At 38.4% G+C, this 15,483-nt stretch overlaps 1 protein-coding gene across 1 annotated transcript in view; it reads left to right on the plus strand.

The window, feature by feature from the left end:
* TMA16 (translation machinery associated 16 homolog) overlaps positions 1 to 8,976 on the plus strand; it is a 34,651-nt gene extending 25,675 nt beyond the window's left edge. Inside the window, exons 3-7 of the mRNA XM_049631279.1 lie at positions 475 to 512; positions 1,677 to 1,761; positions 3,421 to 3,569; positions 6,524 to 6,566; positions 7,754 to 8,976. Coding sequence (XP_049487236.1) covers positions 475 to 512; positions 1,677 to 1,761; positions 3,421 to 3,569; positions 6,524 to 6,566; positions 7,754 to 7,934 — 496 coding nt within the window. The 3' untranslated portion in view covers positions 7,935 to 8,976. The remainder of the gene's footprint in view (positions 1 to 474; positions 513 to 1,676; positions 1,762 to 3,420; positions 3,570 to 6,523; positions 6,567 to 7,753) is intronic.
* The last annotated feature ends 6,507 nt before the right edge of the window (positions 8,977 to 15,483 follow it).

Here is a 15,483-nt window from a genome sequence, read left to right on the forward strand (position 1 = left end):
AATAGATGAGTTCTTTGTTATAGTTCTTTGCAAATTATGAAAAGTAAACATTCTGTTTTATTCTTGTTGAAGTTTAAAAGGTGACAGTAAGGCATTTTAGCCTTGGTGCCTGCATTCCATCTTCTAGAAGGTATTCATTATTACTCTTTTGTGCACAAGTATTATCCACCTGAACATTCGTAATCCAATCAAGCCTTTTTTTTGTGTGTTTTCAAAGGTGATTTGCTCTATAGGTGTCCTTTGGTCGTTAGTCATTGAAGAGCTAAAGAAAAGTTTCTAGTAACATTGTGTTCCAGCGATTTAAAAGAAAAGCATGATGTTCAGTGTTTTCGCACTATCAGAATTAATTTCATATGTATAAAAGAATGATCCTTGAATTAAGGTTCTGTGGGCAGTTTTTTGTTTGTTTTTGACAGATTTTTAAAACTTGCTTTGGAAATTTTCTAACACATTATGCACCTTTTTTTCCCCAAGATTGAAGAATGAAAAGGCATTGCGTCTCAACCTTATTGGTAAGTAGATTTACTTATTTGACACTCTGGCTAGAGGATAGTGAAATTCTGCTATATGCCTATTTTTTTGATTCTTCTAGGCAAATACTATTTTTATCTAAATGAATTTTTTTTTACCAGATTTAATTAAAACCCAACAAAGTAAAATCAATCATTAGCTCTTAGAAAGCGTTAATAATGTCTACTCAGTTTTTTCAGAAACTATTTAGTTTATGTTTACCTACCTATATCTATCTATCTCTGAAGTTTAATTCTACTCCCTAATGATTAGAATTAGGAAGGATTATGGCCTAAGTATTTTGGAAACAGCAGCTTATATTTAATGATGTGGATACGTGCATCCTCAGTCTGTATCTCAGTGTCATAATCTTTTTTTTTTTGTCATATTTATTGTTAGTAAATTTTTACTTATTAGCCTGACTTAAAAATAGTGACCCTTAGGCTTTATTTGAACACTCCTCTCCAATGCTTTCTCAGTTAATAGAATAGTATTTCTAAGTAGGTCATCCATATCTGGGGTAGGGTCATTTCTTGATCTGTAATTTTGAGAAATCTAACTGAATATGACCCTGATCGTCAGATTTACTCATAAGGATGAGGTGTGTTAGCTCGTTGATAATGTTGGTCACTCTTTGCACAGTGTCTAGCAGCTCTTGTATGGTTAATATATTTAGTGACTTTGAGGCCCTGGACAGGTTACTTATTCTCATCTCTGAGTAGGGATAATAATGTACTGATCCTCATAGGATTGTAAAGGTCTTGACATAGAGCCTGATGCTTATTAAATGTTCAGCAACGACCATCTTCACCATTAATCTAATCAGGTTTGTTTCATTGTTTTAGAAAAGTTCTGTCCTTTGCTTTTGAAATACTTAGAACTTCATGTTCTGTTATGCTTTTAAAAAAAGAATTTTTCATTCTTACTGGACAAGAAATATACAGAAAAGCATCTCTTCCACCCGTCTCTTCCCCAAATTAAAATGTGACAATTTGATTTCTGACAGACTGGTTTAATTAGCTTTGAGCCCACACGAGCCTTTGTATTTAACATTGAAATAAATTTTGATACTATTTTAAACACAGTGATGTTGAAAATTATAATGAATACTCATTGCATAAGTGATAACTTACGGTGTTGAATGATCTTGGTACCTGTTGTTACAGGTGAAAAACTCCAGTGGTTTCAAAGTCATCTTGATCCCCAAAAAGCAGGATATTCAAAGAAAGATGCTTGTGAATTAATTGAAAGGTAAACACTGGGCGTGTTATGAGCAAAAGGTCAGAAAAGAGGGACTTGTTCAACCTGGTTCTTCAAGAGACAGAGTTCTATTCTGGATTTATAGAGGAGTAAACGGACTTTGTTATCTGAAAGGCTTTAAGATTCACACCCTGGCTTAGCCACTCTAGTAGGTTTGTAACCTTTCTGAGCCTGGGTGTGTTAGTTAACCCACCCAGTTAGTTCCTGGGGGTCAGGAAAGGCTTCCTAATGGAAATATTGTCTAAACTGACACCTGAAGAGTAAGAGTTAGCAGGTTGAGGTAAGTTAGCTGAAGAGCCTTTAGGCAGAGAGAATCACAGATAAGAGCGACATATGTAGTGATCTGCCAGACATTTGTTAACAGGTTCAAAGAGGGCATTGTGACAAGTACAGCTAATTAAGGACCTCAAGTATCATTGTAAGTTTGGACTTTATCGAAGGACATTGGGAGCCACAGGAAGCTTTTTACAGCAGGCACCTGAGATGGTCATATTTAAACTTTAGAAATGTCACAGTAGTGAGAATGAGGATGGATAGCCTGAAGGGGCATGGTTTTGGCCAGGACACTGTTGAGAGGCTCATGAAGCAATCCAGGCAAGAGATGATTCTGGTCTCTGCATCATTAGTAGCAGTATGGTGAAGAGAAATGAAGACTCTGGAGATATTAAAGAAGGTAGAAAGTCTCGCTCTTTAGTGAAAACTTAGATGTGGCATAAAAGGGACAGAGTAGCATCAAGGAGGACACCTACATTGTTCACTTGGCCAGCTGGGTGGATGGCTATACTGTTTCCTGAGGTAGAGAGCCAGAGATGGAGCAGGTTTGGTGGGGGATGAGGGGGACTGGGGTGAACATAAGTTCACTTTTGATGTGTTAAGCCTCCATGGGACATCCAAATGGAGATGTCCAGGGGGTGGTTGAATATGAGGATCTGGAGTTTAGCAGATACTTGGAATAGCAGGCAGTGATTTGGTTGCTGGAATTTCAGAAATGGTGGGGTTATCCAGGAAAGGTCTGAAGTCTGAGGACTCGAGGAACTCAGAAGAATACAAAAATTTCAAGGACGGGTGAAGCCTGGGGTTTATATTTTATTTATTTATTTTTTTTTAATTTTTTTTTAATTTTTATTTTTGAGACAGAGACAGAGCATGAACGGGGGAGGGGCAGAGAGAGAGGGAGACACAGAATCTGAAACAGGCTACAGGCTCTGAGCTGTCAGCACAGAGCCCGATGTGGGGCTTGAACTCACGGACGGTGAGATCATGACCTGAGCCGAAGTCGGACGCTTAACCGACCAAGCCACCCAGGCGCCCCTGGGGTTTATATTTTATTTTATTTTTATTTATTTATTTATTTATTTTTTTAAATTTTTTTTTCAACGTTTTTTATTTATTTTTGGGACAGAGAGAGACAGAGCATGAACGGGGGAGGGTCAGAGAGAGAGGGAGACACAGAATCGGAAACAGGCTCCAGGCTCCGAGCCATCAGCCCAGAGCCCGACGCGGGGCTCGAACTCACGGACCGCGAGATCGCGACCTGGCTGAAGTCGGACGCTTAACCGACTGCGCCACCCAGGCGCCCCTATATTTTAAATGAAGTAATGTCAGCCAAATGTACAGACTTGTAATTCAGGTTGCTTTCTCATTTCTCAGGTATTTAAATCGATTCAGCAGTGAACTAGAGCAGATTGAATTACATAACAGCATCAAAGACAGGCAGGGAAGGCGGCACTGTTCCCGGGAGACAGTCATCAAGCAGACAATGGAGCGTGAGCGGCAGCAGTATGAAGGATATGGTCTTGGTGTGTTTTCTGTGATTTTATTTTTACTCTCTAAAATACATAGCCATATCAGATTTATAATTCATTTCAAATGCTTAATTTTTAAAATTCTGTTTATTTAGTTTGTTTTGAATTTCTTCCTCTGATTTCCTTTCTTTTGTGAGTATATCAAACAATTTTTTACTTCATTTTTTTCCTTACATTCTCAAAACTGTCACTTGTGACATTGACATCGTATCTTTCTACTGTGACAATAAAGCTTTCCTCTCCCTCTGGCACATACCTAATTTGCTTTATTGTGGAGTTATTGCCCGTCTCCAACTACATCTGTGTTCCTTTAGAGTGGGTGCTGTGCCCTCCCCGTCTTTGTAATTCTTACAGGACCAACCTTTATGGGTTGTAGTCATACTTGAAAAACTGTAAAATCGAACATTCATTCATTCATTGTGGCATTTCTGTGTTGCTGGTTTACTAACATTTTCAGAAGAAAAGCACTTAAGTGAGGGTACTTAAGGCTTGCAAGGCCCACAAACAGTGATGACACAGAGGCAACATGGCCTGCAGATGGCATTTGATTGACTTATTAATTGCCATTGTAGAAAAAACCTGGTGATTGCACATGAAAAATGTAGATTTCTGGCTTCTTTTTAAAAAATGCAAATGGTCTGGCAGCATAATCCACTATAGTGGAGTAACAGCTGTCCCTTTTAGATTTGATCATATATTCTTAAGTTTGCCATGGTCCTGTACATTCCTTCATTCACATTCCATTCCTAGTCCATGTTATGATTGCATTTATGGTACATGGATTTACTTAAAAAGCATAGTATGAATGAAATACTTAATAGCAAATTAAATTTTTAAATTTTGGTAATAATAACACTGAAACACTGACCCTAAAGGAAGTATCTTGTGGATAACTGTTGTGTTGATCCCAGCCTATTGATAGTGGTGCTGTCTGCTAGACATGCCTGAAGCACCCACCTGAGCGCCTGGTACTTGTGGTGAGCCCCCATGGGCATTTCCCCAACCAGAGCCAGTGTTGTGGTAGGACCAGGTTTTGTGGTTCTTACTAGGATTGCATGATACACCTCAGTAACAACCATCAGGGGACTTTGGGAAAAAAAGATTTATTACTCACAAGTCCTGGAGGGTCCACAGCACAACCCAGGGCATACAGGGAGGACGAAGGTAGAGAGAGGGAGTGTGGACCTGGGGCTCTACCTTTATTAGGATCCAAGGTGAGGTGCCAAGGGTTTCACAGGTTCATTCTTTATTGCCAAATTAGAAACACAGCAGTGGGAGTTAGGGCACGAGAAGGGAAAAGTGGGGTCACTCGAGTGTTTGGTTACCAGGGCTTTCTGGAAGGGAACTTTCACGGATGGGGGCGGCCTGGTTTCTCATCTAGTTGTTTTGCTGTAGCTGTGTCATACAGCTGGCAAGACTTTTATTTGAGAAGGGTGTCTGTGATACGGATGTCTAGACAATCAAAAGCTTAACGTCAGGCACCTACACTACAATAATGCTAGAAACCCTGAAGTAGTTGGTAGTTCCTCTTCATCATCTGTAAGAAGTGCGTTCCTAACTGAAAAAATAACAGAAAATAGCTTTAGAACTAGATAGATCTGATTTAAACCCTTACAGCTTACTATTAAACAGGACAAGTTATTTAAATCCTCCCCTCCTGCGGCTTTGTTTTCTTCAGTTTAAACATTGCAATAAATAGCATACCTACTTCCACAGGTTGTTTAAAAGTTACATAAAGTTTGATTTATCAAAGTACCTGGCACAGGAAGTTGAGGGAGAGCTTCAACTACTTCCTTTCATGGAGTTGTCACCATCAGACTGTAAAATTTGTTTATGTTCGTAGTCTCCATTTTTCCTCATGTTCCATTTTCTTTGTAACCCACTTTAATTAGCTGTCGTTTCCACTCAACTAACAGTACTGGCAAATAGTTGCTATACTGGGCATTGATTCTCAGTCAACTTTTCTGCATCATTTGATACAGATGATCAATCATTTCATTTTCTTGTCACACGTTTCATTTGGTAAAGAAGACCCTTTCCTACTTGTCTTTCTAGGTCACTGGCCAAGACTTTAGTGTCCTAAATTGACTCCTCCTCTTCACAAACTAAATTTTGGCCAAGGTCTCTACTTTGGGGCCTCTTCTTTTTATCTGTCTATACCAATTCCTAATGGATTTCATTCTGTCTTGGTTTGAAATACTGTCTACATGCCCATAATTTCAAAATTTGTGTCTGTCAGTGCTAACTTGTCCCTAGAACTCCAGATTTGCATTATCAAAGATGGGTTTCTTAAAATCTCTACTTGAATGTCTTATAGGCATCTCAGACCTGACCTGTCCCAAAGCAAAGTCCAGCTCTTCTCCCAAAACTTTCTTCTCCCACATGATCTGTATTTCTGGCAGTGGCATCAGTTGTTCAGGTCAGAAGCCCATGCATAGTCACTTTTACGCTCCGTCCATATCCTCAGTAAAATACATTTTGCGTCTGATAAATTCTGTTACTGTCACCACCTCCCTAGTTTGAGCCACCATTGTTTCAACTGTACCATTGTAACGGCCTCCCGGTTGGTCTCTGTGCTACCGCTCTTTCCTTCTAAAGTCTGTTCACCATGTAGCCAGCAGAATAATTAACAGGACGAGGCCAAGGTCAGACACGTATTGGTGATTGAGTCACCCCAAAAACTCAGATCCGGTGTTGTTTCAGGCATGCCACAGTGCTGCTTCCAGTGTCAGGGAGTGCGTCTGGTGAACAAGTCACCTTCTTAAACTAAGCCCTTTATACTTCCAAAACTTACTTTTCATATAGCATCACAGCAGTGCTTTGAAATTTTGTTTTGCTTTGGATGTTTTCGCTGTCACTTTTGTATGTGAGATAATAAACAAGGAAACTGTAAAGTGTTGTAATTTAAAGAACATTGCTTAATGGATGTAAATTATTTTCTTTCCTAGAGATTCCAGACATTGTAAACGCAGGTAATCTGAAAACTTTTAGGTAAGTCTGTCTCTTTTTATTACTCCTTGAAGCTGCATGTAAAATACATGAGACATAAACTTTCTTCCCTTATGAACCTAGAACTTTGAACTTAGCTCTAATGAGCTAAAAAAAAAAAAAAAAACTCAAGGGTTTCTTTTAACTTTTTCTGTTTTATCAAAGTAAGGCTTTTCCTAACTTGTGTTTCTTTGAAACACCTGATGTACACTGAAATGATAGTGACATGGTGCTTTTATTTATTTTTAAAAGAAAATTTAGATACCTTAATATAATACCTAAAAGAACTTGTTCTCACTATTCTTCCCCAGTTCATACTTTTTAAAAGATAACCTAACAGCAACAGACTTGATGGCTCAGAGTTCTTTCAGAAAGGATGGTTATTGGGAAGTGATCCCAGAGAAAAAGTTAAGTCATCAAGAACTAGTTAGTCTGGTAGTTGAAAGATTGAGTTTTCTAGTGTAACAATAACATGTTTTTTGTTTCTGAAAATTACTGTGATTTACCACCATGTGTGAAAAGAAGAATCTTTTCTGACTGCATTTTGGAAATCTGCCAGATAGATCTAGGTCCTACTTTTTATTTATTTATTAAAAAGTTTTTTCATTTTTATTTATTTTTGAGAGAAAGAGAGACAAAATGTGAGCAAGGGAGGGACAGAGAGTGAGAGGGAGACACAGAATCCAAAGCAAGCTCCAGGCTCTGAGCTGTCAGCACAGAGCCCCATGTGGGGTGGAACTCCTGAACTGTGAGATCATGACTTGAACTGAAGTCAGACTCAACTGACTGAGCCACCCAGGTGTCTTAGTTCCTACTTTTTAGATTCTTGAAACCATATGGCCAGACTGAAGATTCAGGTTAGGGAGAATAAAAGAATGGAACAGAGCCTCCTTCTAACTTCTGCCTAATATTTTCCTGAATTGCTTTTTGGAAGTTTTGGATATGTGGGAATCTGTGTGCAGTTATAGCTATTATAGGTTAATGAGAAGATGCAAGAAATATGGACAAAGCGGACCTCAGTTCTTGGGACTCTTTTTTTTCCTAATGCATTTATGTTGTTTGTTTCTAGTGCATTTGAATCTACTATACATTCATAAGCTTTGTTCTGCTGCTTTTAGAGTTTTAAATACATTGACTGTTTCCCCACCTCACACCCCAGCAACCCTCTGTGTGTACTCTCTTTTGTTTAGGGAGTGGGATTTGGATCTGAAGAAATTGCCAACCATTAAAATGAGAAAAATTTGTGCTAATGATGCAGTTCCCAAGAAGTGCAAGAAGAAAACTATTATAACCGTAGACAAAGATTTAGGGGAATTGGAACTAAAAGATGAATCCAGTGACTCAGATGAGGAAATGACTGCAGTGGCCTAATTGTCCTTTATTTCAGTTGAAAGTAAATAAATGGAAAGCGTGAAGTTATATTTGAACTGATTATGGTAAATAACTATCTACATACAAGAATTTGCCATGTAGCTTATCATCTTTCATGATGAAACTCCCATTTGCAGTTTCAAACAGTGTTATGATTTTCACTTAAAAATAAGTGTTACTTTCCATTTACATTAAGTTGCTAAAATAGATATAGTGAAATAAAATAAAAGTATTCTAAGATCCATTTAACCTGATTTTCCTGGGCATAGGGAGTGATCTGAATAAGGGAAAAAAAAGTTTTAATTTTTTTCATGTTCACCTTGGATCACCTAATCTCAGATTGTGGGGTATGTACAGCAATGTGTTTTCTGAAAGAGTCCCGTGCATACTTCTTGAGTAGTGGTGATAACAAAATTGTCTTTCAGTAATGTGTTTCACTAATCTTCCTCTTAAATTAAATCTGTTTTCTTTCCTTGTAAGATAGGGAAAATGTGATATGGAATAAATACACACTGATGGATTGTACATTATTTTTATTATCTTTGAGCCAGAGTTTAATGGTAAAGAAAAAAATGGTGACTATTTTCGTAATGTTAGTCTCCCACACTGTAATTTGTTATCTTTTAACAAATAAGATAAGTGGTTGCAGGTTAACTCTTTTTGTTTGTATATTTCCTGCTTTCTCATGAAGGCTGATAGGTTTTATCTGTGTAAACAAAGATCAGAGCATCAGTTATTGCGATTGTGTTATTTATTCTTCTAAGTGATACACTAAATGACATATAATATAACTCAGTATTTCAAATATGAAAAACATGAATGTTAGAATGTTGTTCTTTATAGGACTTGTTAAATGCAGTTATCTTTTAGGCTGTTTTCTAAGGGATACAATGCAAGTGTCTTTGAGTATTTTCAAGAACATAAATGTAAAAGGATGCTATAAGAGGTTTACTAGACATCAACTAAGTCTTGTTAACAACTTATTTAAAATATTACAGCTTTTTTTACTATTGACAATTAAAAATAAAATTTATTTCCATAATTTCACTTCTTAAAGTTCCAATTATTTCATTTTCAGTGTTTCATTTCAGTGTTTCAACTGATGCTGATTTGCTTTCTTTAGTAATCTTTGTAAGAGTATGGTTTTATGGTTAGAGAAGTTCCTGTCTCTTTAGTCACTGGAAAGTGTCCTTTTTTTTGGGGGGGGGGGTTCATTTTTGTTTCAAAATGGCTATAAACACTGAATCTTTTTTTTTTTCTTTCAATATATGAAGTTTATTGTCAAATTGGTTTCCATACAACACCCAGTGCTCATCCCAAAAGGTGCCCTCCTCAATACCCATCACCCACCCTCCCCTCCCTCCCACCCCCCATCAACCCTCAGTTTATCCTCAGTTTTTAAGAGTCTCTTATGCTTTGGCTCTCTCCCACTCTAACCTCTTTTTTTTTTCCTTCCCCTCCCCCATGGGTTTCTGTTAAGTTTCTCAGGATCCACGTAAGAGTGAAAACATATGGTGTCTGTCTTTCTCTGTATGGCTTATTTCACTTAGCATCACACTCTCCAGTTCCATCCATGTTGCTACAAAGGGCCATATTTCATTCTTTCTCATTGGCACATAGTACTCCATTGCACATAGTACTCCATTGTGTATATAAACCACAATTTCTTTATCCATTCGTCAGTTGATGGACATTTAGGCTCTTTCCATAATTTGGCTATTGTTGAGAGTGCTGCTATAAACATTGGGGTACAAGTGCCCCTATGCATCAGTACTCCTGTATCCCTTGGGTCAATTCCTAGCAGTGCTATTGCTGGGTCCTAGGGTAGGTCTGTTTTTAATTTTTTGGGGAACCTCCACACTGTTTTCCAGAGTGGCTGCACCAATTTGCATTCCCACCAACAGTGCAAGAGGGTTCCCGTTTCTCCACATCCTCTCCAGCATCTATAGTCTCCTGATTTCTTCATTTTGGCCACTCTGACTGGCGTGAGGTGATATCTGAGTGTGGTTTTGATTTGTAGTGAATCTTTTTTTAAATTATTTTTTGATGCAAAAAGGTGATTTTATTAAAGCACAGGGACAGGACCTGTGGGCAGAAAGAGCTGCTAAAACTGAATCTTCAAGAGAAGAGAAACTGTTTTATCTGGTCTGATATTTAAAAAGTCTTACTATTCTGTTAGATAAATAACTTATGAAAATGGCAGATTGTGCGCTCCCTTAAACATTTGTTCCTGGTTTTCCCTATACCATCAAAGCAAAAAATAGAACAAGCACCCTGGTTGGAACTAGAATAGGTAGGTATTTGTTGAATGGAGGAATTTACTTTATCATTTAGGATAATAATTATAATTCATAATTTTATTATATATCATTATAAATAATTATATCATGACAGTAATCCTGTTACTCCTGGCTGGACCAAAGTAGCCTAAGAGATAATTTGTTGTTAGAGTATTGCTTTTAAGTGATATCCTTAATCATTATCTATAGAACATGTTTTTTTCCTGCAGGGATAACTTGTGCTGCCTTATGTAGGCTCCTTCCTTTCGGTCAGTAGATTGTCTTTGCAAGATGGCTTCCGCAGTCCATGGCCTTGGAAGAGAACTCACTGGCAGTTCTTTGTAAACCAGGGGTGGTGAATTTTTTTTTTTTTTTTTTTTTTTTTTTGTTTTTTTTTTTTTTGTAAAGACCCAGCTAGTAAATATTTTAGGTGTTGCAGCCCAAATGCAGTTTCTTTTTGCATGTCTGTGTGTGTGTGTGTGTGTGTGTGTTTTACTACCCTTAAAAAGGTAAAGCTCATTCTTAGTTGTGGCCATACACAAAATAGGCTGGATTTTTCCTGCTTGCCATAGTTTGTCAACAATAAGCGGAACTTCACGGATATGAGCTAATGGTACATCTCTAAGCTCAGAGCCGTCAACTCTGACAGTGGTCTCTTTCCAGATATCCTAGTCACTTCTTTTCCTCACCGACATAGGTGTCTCCTTAGGACTCTGTCACCTCAAATAGGAGCTTTTACTATTCTTCTATCCCTGTGTTTCAGGAGCAGGAGATTAGACAGGTGTCCTCTTTCCTCTATTGCCACTGCCACTTCTCTGTTCTTTGAAGTTCTATCACTGTCACCCTTTCCTTATTATCTTACCTCCCAGAAGAACCTTCTCATTCATTGAAGACTTTACTTGGCTCCGTTTTCTTCTCCCTTATTTTAATCATTTCAGTGAATCCGGGACCTTGTGGATAACAAATCTAAAATTGTGACCCTTTTCTCCACTCCATTCAGACACTTCTCAGTGGCCACACCCAGATACTTACCAGCTCCTGAAACTCCCGTAAAATTTGACTATTCTGTGCTCCATTCACCATCTCCTATCCCCCTCCACTGCTGAAGTTCTGTACTTTGACCTCATTCTTTCATTGTGCACCACCTATCTCCTGTTTTCAGATTCTTTTAAGTTTTGTTTAGATTCGGGTTTTAGAGTTGCCTCCTGTCACATGCTCTCCATCCCTCTGCCCCTGACTGCATAGTATTCGTCTTTCAAAACTCAGAGGAGCACACCAGGTTATCTGTTTCCTTTGTACCTGTTGTTCCCAAGTAGCTCAGCATTTGTGGAGAGTATCAGGTTTTTCCATTCATGTTTGTACATCTCAAGTGGATTCTCAATACTGCTTAGCAGTTTTACTGTGTACCTGTAATAAGTTCATTTTTCCAACTTTTAGATAATTTTCACTACTTTAAAAAAAATTTTTTTGATGTTTGTTTATTTCTGAGAGAGAGAGAGAGACAGAGCCCAAGCGGGAGAGAGGCATAGAGAGAGGGAGACATAGAATCCGAAGCAGGCTCCAGGCTCTGAGCTGTCAGCACAGAGCCTGACACAGGGCTCCAAACCCACGAACCATGAGATCATAACCAGCCGAAGTCGGACACTTAGCCGACTGAGCCACCCAGGCGTCCCTCACTACTTTTTCATGTTCTAGCTTAGCTTTAATATTTGCCTCCTCAACCAACTGTTCACTTTATATACATCGTTGAGACAATGAAACTGCCCTCCCCTTTCCCTCTCCCTCCCCTTCCTTCCCTTTCCATTTTATGGATGTAGCAGCTTTTCTCCTTTCAATGGCAAATACTCCTATTTGTGTCCTGGATCCCAATCCCTGTTCTCTCATCAGGAACCTTGAATCTTTCCCAAGTTTTTCACCTAATTTCTGAAAACTGCTTGTAAATCATCTTTGATTCTTCACTTTCTCTCTTCCATACCCTCCCAATTAAATTTAATTAGTCGGTATTTGTAGTTCTGTTTTCAGAAAGAGAGTCAAATCAGTCCATGTCAGGCCATCTCCACTCTGCCCTTACCTGTCACTTCCTCACTGGCCTTCATGCCACCATTCTTGTTCTTCATAATCCATTCTCTGGAGTTGCTGATGAATTTTTGAAAATGTACACTACAATATGCTACTCCTTTGTTCATCTTGTTATAGTATCATTCTGTCATTTCTTAATTAGGTATGTTTATTTGATGGGTATAATTTTGTTTCTAAACACTTATTTTTTCAGAACAGTTTTAAGTTCACATCAAAATTGAGGGGAAGGTAAAGAGATTATCCGCCCTGCCCCCACACATGCACACCTTCCCCCATTATCGACACCCCCTACCAGAGTGCTATATTTGTTACAACTGCTGAACCTACATTGACATCCATCATATTTGGGGTGAAATTCACATGACAAATAATTTGATTCCTAACTGCTTCTCCAACCTTTACTTGTTTCCACTCGCCCTTGGCTTATTGGACTTCAGGTACACAGACCTTCTGTCTATTCCTAGAATGGCCAAACTGTTTTCTATTGTGGAACAGCTCTGCTGGCACCCTGAAGACCTTGTGTTTATCCATTTAGGCCAGGCTAGGTTCAGGCTAACCTGAGCCATGATGGCCCATGATCTTCCTGGAACACAAGGATTTGGGGCATGTGAGGAACTATCATGGGCCACTTCATGTATGCCTCCCTGTCTCCCAGAGAAGATGTGAGACAGTTGTCCTTGCCTCCAGATTTTGATGAAGTATGAGACTTTCCATTTTGAGTCCCTTTAGGGCAGAGCTGCAGGCCACAAAGTTGCTTAGCTACAACATGGAATTAGTATCTCAGCAACAAGGTGCCCCACCCCTTCTGTTGCATTATAGTGTCCTCTTTCATGTCTCATGCCCCCTCTTTTTGTGTCTTTTCTTGGGACAGGACTCATGGGGCTACTGGTGGTTTGTCTTTCTTCTGCTATCACTGTAAGTAATAAACTTTGTGACCCTAACAAGGGCTTGCTGTTTCTACGGTAGCTGAATCTTGCTTGACAACCACTTGGGACTTTGGTTATTGTTCCCATTGCCTGCATTGCCCTTTCCCTGAGTTCCAAGTATTTCTTCCCATTCTCTTGCTTCCTTTGGTATCTCTATCACATCTCCCAGTTTTAGGACCATTAGCTGAACACACAGTGACAATGACTTGTGATCCAGGAGTATTTGCTGTAATTCAGGAGGTGCGAGGAGACTATAAGTGGATATCCAATGAGGCAGAATGAGCACATACAATTAGTCTACCAGAATGACCTGGAGGTGGCCTTGGGCTAGGCAGTGGGTTTACCCTGAATTCAGGTTTAGAAGTTGGGGCTTTGGAGAGAGACATTTTCTTCTCTTACCAGCAAACATCATAGATTAGAAATTGATTCCACAGTCTTTCTCCTATTATATAGTATGTATGAAATTATCTAAATTTACTATTTTATTATGTCTGAGTAGACAAATACTGTTAAATTCTTTGGTATATCCAAGCCTTATTTATGAGACAGTCCTTTCTTTACATTATGATTTTTCTTCTAGAGGTTTTGCTGTTTTGTTTTTTGTTTGTTTGTTTTTAACAGGTTTTGAAAATCTGTTTAGATTATTTCTATTGGTTTTCCCCTGTTAATGCACCTCTTTATTCCTTTCTGTAATATCAGGGTGAATCCGCCTGTGTTGGCTTTAAAGTAACTATGAATCTGTTCAGAAGCTGCTTAAACATCCAGACTGTTATAAAATCTTAACAACTCAAGATTTTTTGAATGTCGCAGATACAAACCTGCAGAAATCCTGGTAAATTAGGCAAAGAGTACAGAAACCACAACAAAAATTTAGGTCACTTGTTTAATATACAAAGTCTTTCTTTCACAGATAATTATTTTCTTTTCCTTAATTCATCTCAGTACACATTATTCACAAAACAGTAAGTTGTTAATGCAAGAGAATTAGGTAAAACCAAAAAAGTACAAATGCTCAATCTCAAAAATTGCACACAGTTAAAATAATTTTTCCTCATTTGTTTTAAATTTTTTTTTTTTCAACGTTTTTTTATTTATTTTTGGGACAGAGAGAGACAGAGCATGAACGGGGGAGGGGCAGAGAGAGAGGGAGACACAGAATCGGAAACAGGCTCCAGGCTCCGAGCCATCAGCCCAGAGCCTGATGCGGGGCTCGAACTCACGGACCGCGAGATCGTGACCTGGCTGAAGTCGGACGCTTAACCGACTGCGCCACCCAGGCGCCCCTCCTCATTTGTTTTAAATGTGATATCCAATTTCAAAATGGGCTTCAGATTTGGAGGAAACATTGCAGCCCAAAATAACAGCACTTCCTTTCAGCTGTATTGATATGTAAAATAGCACCTTTGGGCTGACTTAAGAAAAAAAAGGTTTTTATCTTTCTTAATTAAAGTGTAAGTCTTTCACAATTATTATATAACAACTACAATAATGAATAAGTTTAAAGAGCTCTACTTTGTTCCGAAATATTCATTGGCAAGGTAAGGAAAGGTAAACTGTCAGTCAAATGGAATAATCTTCCCCACCACACCCCCTTGGCAATTACAGTCTCTTAATGATGTCATTGCTCTAATGAGCTAACTTTCCAGCCAAACAGTAGATGTTTTAGGGGTACCCAGGGACCTTTTGCATAACAAAATAAACGAGGCTATCTCTGGGGCAATAATCACATGTAATAGCAGCTCAGAGTGAGATTCAAGCCGGGGATATTTTAAAACACTTCTTCAATATACACCTATCTTCAATGTGTCCACTGCTATATCCCAGGTTGATGGGATCATTTTTGTTTGGATTTTTTTCACTTTTGTTTTACTTGTGTTTGTTCTCAAGCTTAATTGCCTTTTGGACTTCACTCTTTAAAAAAATAACTGGAATTTCTCCTTTACAATTCAATCTTTGATACAATGAAAGTGAGAGTTCTTTTAAAAATTAACAGCGTAAATGTCTGTAGTTTATGGTATTGATACTACCAAATGCATGATTATAAAAAGCCAAGATTTTTAACAATTGTGTTGCCATTCTTCAATTTCAGTCCTTTGTTTCAATTCCGTTTTTTTACATGAGCAGGAAAACATGCTTCAAAAAAACTGTCAGCCTGGAGAGTAGTTTTTGAAGGGTATATCCAGTCCACAACAGTATTGTCACAAAGCCAAATCCTTTCACTGAAAGGGCAGTTGCCACACAGAATATGAAAGGAAATCAACATTA

Source organism: Panthera uncia, chromosome B1, assembly GCF_023721935.1.
Source record: "Panthera uncia isolate 11264 chromosome B1, Puncia_PCG_1.0, whole genome shotgun sequence".
Classification (NCBI taxonomy): Eukaryota; Metazoa; Chordata; class Mammalia; order Carnivora; family Felidae; genus Panthera; species Panthera uncia.